General features: G+C 38.4%; 1 protein-coding gene across 1 annotated transcript in view; it reads left to right on the forward strand.

Moving 5' to 3' along the window:
- LOC116732227 (synaptotagmin-7-like) overlaps positions 1–12,014 on the forward strand; it is a 66,624-nt gene that overhangs the window by 50,415 nt on the left and 4,195 nt on the right. The window contains exons 2-3 of the mRNA XM_032582270.1: positions 1,910–2,013; positions 11,548–11,627. Coding sequence (XP_032438161.1) covers positions 1,910–2,013; positions 11,548–11,627 — 184 coding nt within the window. The remainder of the gene's footprint in view (positions 1–1,909; positions 2,014–11,547; positions 11,628–12,014) is intronic.

The raw sequence follows: 12,014 nt of genomic DNA on the forward strand, positions 1-12,014 counted from the left end.
AGTTCCAACACTGATCGTGGATTTGAAGAAGGACCAAGTTTATATGCTGATGGAGAAGATGACGAAAGGGATACAGGAAGGCCAAAAGATTTATAGAGAAAAACTGACAGTGGAACATTTTTATCCAAATAAAGCAGCGGATAACAATACATCAGATGAACATTAACTCACATTTAAGTCATTTCCAGCTTAAAAAACCAAGCCAGGACAAAAAAGTGTAAAAATGTAAAAAATCCACATGTTTTTAATAGACTAATAGGTTTGGTATGAGATTGTCATGATAGTATAATAGAGGGTAAAAATAATGAAAACATAGGGCTGGATGATGTGGGTTAAAAATGTATCACAATATAAGAGTTTCATGTCAGTCAGTATCAATAAATATTGATACATTTTTGGTTTTAAATATCTGAAATACTGCATATTGTTAGCGTGACCTTTCCTCTTTTATCCACGGTTTTCACTCCATAAGCAGTTATGCGGAACGGTGGCGAAACGTTAAACTACTGCCGCAAGTTACTCAGCAGGTTGTTGCTTTGTAACCAAAGAGTGAGCGAGTTGCTATGTAACCAGAGAGTGAGTGAGTTAGTTGATGCCAAAAGCCTTGTTCAGCTGGCAATGAGAAACTGAGTGGCTAAAGCCTTTTCTTTGCCTACATCTCCCAGAATGCTGTGCGGTTCTGGATCTGAGTTTGGTGAAATTAAGCTGTGTGCATAATACAAGAGAGAAAAAAAACTTCTTCCAGCAAAGAGTGGTGTCCTATTTTTTCCTATTTGTTGTATTTAGTGAAAACTAAAAGTCTTTTTGCTCTTGGGGAAGTTTGTTGGATCTAGTAGCCTAATCGCTGTGTGCTTCTCATTAATTTCTTCCTCTTTTTTTTTTTTTTTTTCCCACCCATGCTCTGTGCCGGTCTGTGCAGGGTCATGGTTTCTGAAGTGGACTCACGCTGGCTCTGAAACAGTAGCTGAGGCTGAAGAGAAAAAGGCAGCTTTCCCACATAAAACAACTTCACTGCCACTTTTTGCTCCTTTCTGAGCTAATCTGCTCCCACGGGTCTTGGTGAGGAGGAGAATAATGCAAAGATAGAAAGGAGAAATATGATGAAAAGGCCAGTTGTGACAAGCACAGAAAGGGAGAGAGATAGCTGTTGTGGAAACGAGAACAAACCCAGTTGGTGTAGGAAGGCTGAGCTGTTTGTCAGTTTTTGTCGTTGAGCAGGCTTGGAGGTGTACTCTGGCATATTGCTGTTTATTTAGGAACTGTTAGGTAATGAAATCCCAAATTTCAACATATTAGCATCTTTCTCCCTTCATTTAGGCTGAGCATTTCTGTCATCCAAAGTGTAGATATTAAAATGTGGATTCTAAAAAATTCCTCACACCAGGGGGAAGAAGTGGATGGTGTTTTTAATGAGTCTTCCAGAGCCACCACAGTCCCTGGGCATCCTCTGCTGCCCATTAATCACGAGCTCTCTTGCATTGTCACCCCAGCCTCCCATCCACCCCACCACCCAAACCTCACCCTTTCACTCTCAGCCTGTCAGTTAACAAGCCTCGACACCATGACAGTGACGTGTGTGCTGCTGACTGATGCCTGCCTCAGGTTCGTATTGAAAAGGTATTGAAATGCTTCTCCACGGAGGCCAGTAAGATTGTAATTCTCAGCTTACGATGGAATGTGTAAAAAAAAAAAAAAAAAAAAAAAAAAGGCAGCCCAGCTTGGCAATTCAATTAATCGTGCAGGGGAGAAGGCGCAGCTCTATTTTGAGACGCTTTCCTGTTTGACAGCATTTACAGTGGCATGTAATCAACCCGTGTTTTCATTTTAAGCACCTGTGTGTCTCCCCTGCCCACCCCTAAAAAAGACATCACTGATCTTTTTCCTCTCTTACGTGTTGTTGTGTGTCCAGGCTCGGTGTCCCTCAGTGTGTTCCTGGTCTCCCTCGCAGTGACAGTTTGTGCAGTTTGGCTGGTGGCTCTTTGTGGCGTCTGTGGTTGGTGTCAACGGAAGCTGGTAAGTTTACGTACAAATACAAGCAGAAGCTTTAATCTACACTGCATTACGTAACTGACTACTTCTCACTCCTAAAAATGATTGTGAACGGCATAATGGATGAACATGGTTATGAAGGAGGCGTGTCGGAAAGACTAGGAGTTTCTTGAAGAGATAGAAACCTGATTTCAAGGTGATAAATTTCAGAATTGTTTCTAATGTACCTCACAGTAATAAATGGAGGACAACATAGTTACTTGATTGTAATATAAAATGGCACTATGTACCTAAAAAATACATAATTCTGTCCCTTTAATACACCTAGATAATCAGTGAATCATTGGAAAAAACAGAAAAAATTAATGCGCATGTTCTGAACAACGTCGTTTATCCTAGTTGGATAAATGTGCACAATTTATACCTGTTGATGCACCTTTTGATTGAATTCTAGTATTCAGTCTTTTTAATTAGGTATCTGTCAGCATTGAAGGCTAAAAAATGTGGTGTGGACCATTTTGTACATTACACAAATCTTAATGTTTGTGAACTTTAAGCATCAAGGGTACAATGTGAATCTTCCTGGATGACCGAGATTCTGCATTTATTGTTCATAAACAAAAGGTTTTCCATCAGTAAAGTTACTAGCTTGTGTACTTCCTGCCTTCATAATAATTATTGTTGAAATATAGCTGATTTAGGCTAAGATTAACTTACAGTATAAAAACTGAAAGTTCTCATTTTGGGTAATATCTGTTGTAACATATCTATTAGTAATTATTACACCATTAGGTTGTCAGTATTTCTACATTTGTGATATTTTTCTATTTGTGCAGCTGTGTGAGCTTAATTTTATCAACCCAATTCACATTTATTTACACTTGAGCAGATTAATCCGGTGGCTGCAAACGTAAGCTTTCTGCTGCCTGGATTCATGCCGTCTGTTTAAATGCCTTTGACAGAGGGCTCCAATGTAATGAGCTTATTTCTAAAAGGCATCACAAAAAGGTGTGAAATGCTGGTTCTAATTTCAAAAGGGGCTCTTTTGTTACATCAAATGTTTGCGATGCAAATTTTTCTAAAGGTGTTACAGTCAAGTAATTATCAGTTGAAGGGATAATGTTTTCTCCTGGAATATTTTTTAAACAGGAGCACTTAAGTCTTTTGTAGTAAAAAAAATGTTTCTGTTGTCTCTTTAGGACCCGATATACTTTAGGCTTTGATTTGAATGTTCACATGCATGTGAAGGTTAAAGCTAACAAAGACATGCAGATGTAATCGGATGACAAAATGTATGGAGGACAGATCCTGCCACAGTTGGCAAGAAAAAAAAAAACATGGCTTGATAAATTAACTAATGTGGCAAATATTGCATCCAAAAAACTAGCATTTTCTTAACTTACTTGACTATACAGTGTCAATTTATCGTCAGTTTTAGCAGGAACTCCTGACCAAAACCAGTGCTGCTGGTTTTGGTCTTCTGACCATGTTGGGCGTAAGTAGTTTTTATATTTCTGTATTTGATTTGTTGAGGTATAAAAGGATCTGATTGTCACTAAGCTTCTTTTTTTTCAACTTAATGCTATATAAGATTTGCTTTGGAAACCAGTGATTAAAATGTATGTTCATAGTTTACTACAAGAAAATGAACATACTTAATATCTATTAACAAGGGATTACTTAAACATCCTTCAGTTTAATCAGAAACCAAATCATATGAAATTGGAAGAGATATGAACTCTTATTAAATTAATGCAGAATTGAATTTTACTACATAAATGTATAAACCAACATGTGCTTGGATTTTTGGGGGTTTAGCAAACCAGAATGCTCTCTTAGAGCTAGCAGCGCATTAACTTTGTCAGTGCAACATCAGATTAGCATAAGCCAAGCCTCATTGGTGCACCTCCATAGTTTATAGTAAGTGAGTACTTTAAAAACACCTCTTACCTACACGAGTGAAGAGTGCAGGCACAGTATGTGTGTAAAATTGTCTCTCTGAGCCCAGATGAAGCAGACTGACCTCTGACAGAGGGCGTGTCATTGGAATTATGTGGTATGAAATGTAATTGATTAAACAGGAGCCACCATTCATCACACAGACAGACCTATAAGCCTGAATGCCACTTCATCTTAAAGGATTCTTTTCACATTTTTATGCTTATAAAGTTAATTTATTTCTTATCCACCCTGGTACAACCAACAAAAACCTGCTTCAAGTTTAATATCGCCTCAATTTCTTTGTCAGCTCAGTGTTGCTCTGCCAGGTCACTCTAATAACAGAATTTGACAGTACAGCAGGTTCTACGCACACTATGCCCCACTATATACGGCCTTTGGCAGTGCTACAATCACCAAGTAAGTGGCTGTGCCTGAATTACCTGCTGATGTCATTACAACATATAGGGGGTAAATGATCCTTGCTTAAATGGAACAGAGGTTCAGGACAAGCTCTGTGTTGTTTCAACATCACATTATATTTGATATTCCACCTAAAAATAAATGGAGCAGTGAATTTCTTCTAGTTTCCTGTGGTGAATAGAGGTAGTTCTGCTGCCAGTGTCATGGGAAGTCTCTGAGGTCCTCCTCTGAGCGCTGCTGCAGATGAATCTTATTTTTATCCTCTGACGGTGCTGAGAAGCAGTCCCGCTGCAGCCGCAACTTGAGATTAAGTGACAATTTTTCTGACCTCACAACACGGTGATGGCTGCCATCGACCACACAGAACGATTCTCTTCCCTCTCTCCTGAGACGGCATTTAAAGCAACCTTTTTGTTTTAATATCAGTGAATCTAGTTACCTTCTGGGTTTGTGTTGTGTTTGTGTGTGTAGAGGATGAGGTGGGAGGAATTAAGACGTCAATTAAAGCGCTTTGTAGTCTTTGGACCACTTACTTTGGGGAAAAAAAATGACAGCAGCCCACTGGTGTGAAACCACTTTAAACGCAGCTGTTTAATGTACAAAATAATTAAGTGTGACCGAAATGAATCGAGCTCATTTCTCTGATGGGAAATGTGTTATTGATGACATGCTGCCGTTTGAAGAAGCACAAACAGCGTTAATCTGATTAAAAACTGCTTTTTCATATATCATGAAAATATTAGTTTTCTCCAGGGGCCTTGCAGACGTATACATACCTCCTTAAACATTTTGCCTTTTGTTAAGCTATAAGCTAAAACTTGCTTGTGGCAAAGTGCAAGCGGGAGTTTTTAAGGCTTTCTTTCAAAAGTGTCTTTCTTCTTGTCACTCTTCCATAAAGGGAAGATGTTTGGAGTGCACAATTCAACTGACACTTGTCCTGTCACCAGATTTCCCACCTGAGCTGTGGATGTCAGAGAGCCATGGGCTTCTCTGACTAATGCTCCTCCTTCTCCTTATCTGGCTTATCAGGTTAGATGATTGGCCACTGGCTTGTCGGGGTGGGTTTGCAGACCTTTTGTGATCTGTCAGATGTGCTTCAAATGGTCATGAGGCTGCTTGTTCAGTAATGTTCTGCAGGACTGTGCAGTAAGGTAGCAGAAATCTAACTTTAGGTTTTTAACAGTCTAACCTTCCAGTAGACAATATCTTACTGACTTCTTACAGAATTACAAACACACCTGCTCTTCATTAGTCTGTGACCATTAGAAAGTAAGTTGAACTAAACAACAAATTTTAAACAAACAGAAATAAGATTTTTTAAAATCTTATTTACAAATTAATTTACACAACTGAATGGTCTGCAAAATAAAACATTTAATTCGGGGCAACTCATAGCGTTATTTAAAATAGAATAACCAATACAATACAAAAAAAGACAACCCTCCATTTGGTTGTACCACCCAGTAATGCCATCAGTGACATTATTACCCAATATAAAGAGGAAATGCTGGGTCATGCACCAGTACCTAAAGGGACAAAGAAGAAACTAACAGAAGTAATTTACCAGAAACTTACCTTTTAACAAAACTTTCATCTAATGGTGAAATAGATGTAAAAATCTTTACAACTTCTTTGAAGTTGTAAAGATTGGTAGATGGCACTGGTACATTGCAGCAAGGTAGGCACTGACCTCTATGGGACCCTGCACAAATAATTACGTATGGATGATGATGTTCTTTAATAATCTCAGTCGTTCACATCACAACTCTTTTAAAACTTAGATTAGAATATTCACATGCAAACTAGTAATTTACTAACTAGGTGTATAGAAATGCACCTGACATGTTTCAGGTCTATGTTTGTTCCCTGAATTCATACCAGAATTTACATAAACATGCTTGCTTTAAGCTAAACTCTTTTATTATGAAAAGGCTTCTGTATTCCATTTTCCATAAGGTCGCGCTCCCTGCATGTTTCTTAACTCGTGTCCATTCGTTTTGGATATTTCCGAGTGTACTCTTAGACAGCGTCAGCTTTTATAAGAACAAGCGGCTTGCCTGGAGCCTCACGTGTCATTTGTGAGTGGACCCATTCCAGTTTCTTTTATGATTCATAGGTTAATAGACAAGATATTTTTGGGCAAGTGTTGCTTTTGGTATTTTAGCTTTGGCAAACTGGTGCAGTGAGTTTTGTTTCAATGGTCCTCACATGAAGTCATCCTGCTTAAAAAAAAAGCTCCTCTTTGAAGTCGAACACAAAGAACACTTTAGTTTGTTGTGGCTTAAAGATTCATAGGTGTGGTGAATTTTGAACAAGTACATAGTCAGTGTTGTTTAATGCCTGATTTAATCCCAGTGGAGACAACAGCAAGGAACAACAAATACTAATACAATAATCTCTTATAATGTGATTATTGGGCTCCTGTGTGGTGGAGCTGATAGGTGTCAGCAGGGGCCTGTGCTGTCGGTAGTGGGAGAGATTTTCAGATTTCAGAAGCGGTGCGGCTCTAACATCTGTTTGAGCAGCAGTGGCCTCTTGGCATTCAGAAACCCCCCACCTGCTCCTGTGGACCTTGTTGCTGTTTGATCCGTGACATAGTTGTGAGTGGGGTTAAGATTGAACAAGACCACATTCACAGCGCTCACTCAGGGTTTCCCTTTAGTATTTTGCCAACTGCTATCGTATGAGAGAGAAATATTATAATTATCAATGAGATGATCACGAATCAAAGACATTTAAAGGAAGATGGTCATGTAGCTATGAAATGGTTCCTGGAGGGTGTAATACAACATTATGTGTAAAATACAACAGCAGAATGCAGGTAAATAAAAAGGATTTTGACTGATCCTAAATATAAATCACTTCATTTAACAGCCATTTTAATAGTTGACTCCTACTTGTGGAGGGTTTCTGGTAATATCGAGTGAACGTGTCTATTCTTGTTGCCTGTTAATTCATGGCAAACAAACACAGCTGGGTGTTGGAAGGCGAGTCCACTGCTGGGCGAGACAGAAAGAGAGCCATGCTTTTAACTCTGCCTCTTCTCATGTTGGGACTCTTTCAGAAAACTCTCAGCATCACCGCAGGCAGTCCAAGACCACATCTCCTCTTACTCATCTGCAGCTCTTCAGCAGTAACTGAACTTGCTGCTTCCTCCAAACAAAGCATTTGCTGACTTTCTGTTCCTTTTATTAAGTCAAAACATCCTTGTCAGTGCCTAAGATATGGAAAATGTGTTGTAAAGTTCCTTCTGTATTCTGTTGCTTCCACTTTGTTTTGAGAGTCATAAAAGAGGTGTGTGCAGTGTGGAAAATGGGAAAATCTTCTTTATGCAGCATCACCCAAACAACGTTGTTGTCTCAGGTAGCATAAAACTGTATCAATGTTATGTCAGTTGTCCTAACACTTTGAAGCACAGGCAGAAAACCGGTGTTTATGTACCAATTTGTTTTAATTGCCAGCCTTGAGACTATCACACCATTGCTACCTTCAGTAGACAGCAGAGCTGCCAAATTGTGTAATGTTTGTAGTGATTGATCTTTGCAAAAGACGTATTGATGGTGAATGCTCCATAATATCTTCCCCTAAGCTGATATGAAATTGCTTTTTCTTAAAAATCAATAAAAGAAGGCAACATCCCTCAGAGATTTTGGTCCTAATTAACTTTAGAACATCAGGCTATTGCTGCTAATTTGTCAGCTGCATGTCTTGATAGAAATCTTCTGTTACACAACATCCTGAAGGAATTTGACATCTGGTGACTGTGGAGGCCCTCAGAGTGCAATGAACGCATTGTCATATTCAGGAAACCAGTTGAGATGGTTAGAGGTTTGCGACATGGTGTGTTATCTTGGTGGAAGTAACCATCAGAGTTTACTGTCCTTTCCTGTGGTTATTAAGGTCAGCAGCAATAGTCTGGTAGGCTGTTGCCTATCCATTACCAATTACCATTTGGTAATGGATTAACCAAAACCCAGTATAATTATTTTTTTTATGTTTGTATGTGACATCAGTGCTGGATTAGGACACCTCCAGCTTTACAAGTAATCAATGAAAAGGATTTTGTCTGTATCAATTTATGCTTTGTCCATCAACAGGCTGACGCTTATTTTATTCATATTAAACTGTTAAAATATGTAGAATAAACATATGGAGTTTATTATTATTAATAAAAACATTGACTGTACTTTAGAGGTGAACTAAAGCTACAATCATAATTGTCAAATGTGTTATTATGTAATACAACCACATAACTTTCTTATCTGTTTCTGTCATGACAAATACTAGAGTTAGAAAGTTTTGTCAGTTAAATTTAAGTTGGTTATTTATTTATTTTTTAATTTCTGAAATTTATTTGTAGAATTGAGCACAAAGCACTTGTCCACGGAAACATGCTAAATTCATAATATAAGCACAGCTGGTATAAGAAATTGTAACATAATTTAAAACAGCCAATTCAGAACCTGATTAAATATTTATTTTAATTTATTCATTAAACTAATTTGTTTTTTAAAACTAATTATTTAATTCTTTCAAAACAAATGCTTTATTCTGGGAATTTGTTAGAACTGAATGTGACTAAATGATCTGAGCCTTACTAATTAACTGGAACACCCCCAGCAGAATTTAAGTCATGATATGTTTGATTGCTAGAAAGTGTTTTGGGGATTATTTCATTATTTGACCCATTGTTTTGCTGTGAAATTTATTATGAAGTGCTGACTCAGAGTCCTTAGGCCTTCAGTCTGAAAACAGAAAAGCCAGGTGGTGAATTTTATCGTCTACTATTGGTTTTCTGTAACCTAGATTTGGAGGTATTGACTTGATTTTCTACTTTGTTTTCCGTCTTATTTTGTAATAACTGCTCAGCTTTGTCATATCAGCCTTTATAGATTTCTGCTGCCTTACTGTGGTTAAGGAGAAGAAAATGACTTTTAGCTATCCATTCTTGTGAATGAGCTTGAACGACGCTGTACAGAAGTTCTTTAGGTTTTATTTTTTGAAGCTGTGTGTTCTCTGCGAGACGTCTGTGTCTCACTGCAGAATGGATGACTTCTTCCTCGTTTTAAACCCAACCCACTGGGGACTGTCTGTCACTCACTGTTTCACTCAGTTCTCATTTGCACCTGTCTCTCTCTCCTGCTACCTTCCATGCCATTGTTTCACAAGCTGCTCTGTGCCGTCATTGTTTTTCACTCCTTGTGGTCAGGCCTCTTTTTTGTTTTTCAATTTGATTTCCATTTTCAGCTTCCGCTCATCTTTTTTGGCGCGGGACCTCTGCTCATCTCCTGGGTCCTCCCACCTTCCAGAAAATTTTACTATTGCAATGAATGAAACATGAGTTTGTTTGATAGTTTGTCCTCGCTGCAAAGAAAAGCACAGTTTTGCTCTCCAAAATAATTGTTGTAGATTGACCAAAATGTTTGGAAAAGTCCACCTCTTCTCCTGGCAAGTTATATCTTATGTCGTTTTCAGACACATTTTGAGCTCCGTTGGGAGCACACACACAGATACATGCAATTTTTTTGTGTGTTTTATAAGCAATTCATTTAAAATTCAGTGTGTCATTCTCTGGCCCTCTCTGTTCTGAAGCTTTTTAACTGGTTATTCTGTCATTGTTTATTCATTTGTTGACCTTTCCAGTTTAGATTATATCTGAACACACAAGACTTGAGCGGCTTAGTGTCCATGTATGTATTAGATATGATCCTGTTTGCTACTGTGGCCTTTATCTTTCTTTCTCAGCAGAGCTTTTGTAAACTCTGACTTTGCAACAAAACCAAAATCCACGTAATTCTGGGATTTGGTTGCAGTTTTTGGGTGAGCTTGATTCTCGGAAACACAAATTACAAAATGTGCCGCCTGGCAAAAAAAAAAAAGAAGTTTTTGGGAATTAAAAGCATTTGATAATAAATATTACAAATGTTGTAAAAAATGAAACAAGAATGTAAAATTATAAACAACATACATAGATAAATTGCCTTACTCTCTTTAAAGGTCAGTGATCATCATGCACATTTGCAGGGTAATTTATTTCAGTGAACTTAGTGCTTATCAATAAGGTCAACAAACTTCTTTTTGGCTTTGTTTAAGCTGCCCAGACTTTAGTTCTTATAAACTAACTCTGCTCTAAAATATTCCACACTTTATGCCAGATATTTTATGTTCCCTGGTCTTCCTTGCTGCATGTTAACTAATGTGCTTCAACAACTTTCTGGGACCTTCAGAGAACAGCCATGTTTGTGCTAAGATTAAATTGCTCCCTCATGGACTCTACTTGTGGAAAGATTTATGCAAGCAATTTGTTTCATTGGATTTATTCAAGAGTGTCAGAGTAAAAGAGGGCTAGATAGTACAGATTTTTAATAGTAAAAACATTTGATCCCCTCATGTCATGCGACGTGACAAGATGAGATGGAAATGTGGCTAGGGCTTTAACTATTTTTTTTGCGCTATAGTTATTTGATCCTGGTAACAAGTATGCTGCTTTATGCTACACCAAAATGTTTAAGGCTGTAAGCTCAATTAACTTCCAGTAAAACAGCTGAGCTCTGGGATCGTACCTTTAGTCAACATAAAGAGTTGAACTTATAGGATGGAGGAACGTGCTCTCTTCTTTGTGTGTATCAGAGGATCACTTTTAGTGTTACGTTCATGGTTTTTTTGTGTGGAAGAGCAGCTTTGGACTGATTCCCAACCCGTTCCACTCGTATAAAAGTGTCAGTAGAGATTACCTGCAGCAGGACACGTGCTAGGCACCTTTAAAAGTAATGAGCTTTTCCAGAAGAAAGCGCACAGCAGAACCTACTTTTTGAGCCCTTTAAATTGCCATTATTTCCATGGTTACTGCAGGTCATGGTCCAGCTGTTTGAAATCAGGTTTGTGCAGGACTTTTAGGAATGCCACTCTCCAGGACCCGGCGGATTACCTCAAAGAGGCAATTGGCATGTAAATTTCAGGGTGGTGTGAATGATTATCATAGTCAGAAATGACTCTTCACAGCAGATTTGATTTGACTTTGATTAGTGTAATCAGAGTATCATGAGGAGTGATGGCACAGTGTTTCTGAGATAATGGGAGAGGCATTTACACTTGAAATTAGCACAGCAAAAACACAGCTTCAAAGGAGAAATTCAGGTTAACCTTTTTGTGTCTTTGTTTTCCTCGTCATCCCGTCCCTTCTCCTTTTGGCTCCAGGGAAAGAGGAACAAGCCGGGAGTGGAAACAGCCGACACTCCAGACTCTGCACGTGGGCGAGGGGAGAAGAAAGCCATCAAGTAAGTGTCTGGTAACTGGTTGGGGTGGAACAGTCTGGTGATAATGAGCTCGATTTGGTTCGTCTTTGAGTGCCCCCCAATGAACATCCACGCAAACGACGCAGAAAATGAGCATTAATTGTTTTTGTTATGCGACAATTTCCACAAGGATAGTGTTATGGAGAGTAGTGTAATACCAGGACAGTGATTTAATCAGTTTAGATTTAATCTGCATTATTTCACATTTGAAGATCTTTGTTGTGGATGAAATCCTTTGACGGCTCAAGAGGCTGCAGGTTCAAGGCAAAAGACTTCTTGTGAAATGCATGAAGTCTGATTGTTTTGGGGTGATATTAATCTCACATTTCTTACAGGAATGAAACTGAGATAAAGGCATTTTATCGTCTT

Source organism: Xiphophorus hellerii, chromosome 2 (assembly GCF_003331165.1).
Source record: "Xiphophorus hellerii strain 12219 chromosome 2, Xiphophorus_hellerii-4.1, whole genome shotgun sequence".
NCBI classification, from domain to species: domain Eukaryota; kingdom Metazoa; phylum Chordata; class Actinopteri; order Cyprinodontiformes; family Poeciliidae; genus Xiphophorus; species Xiphophorus hellerii.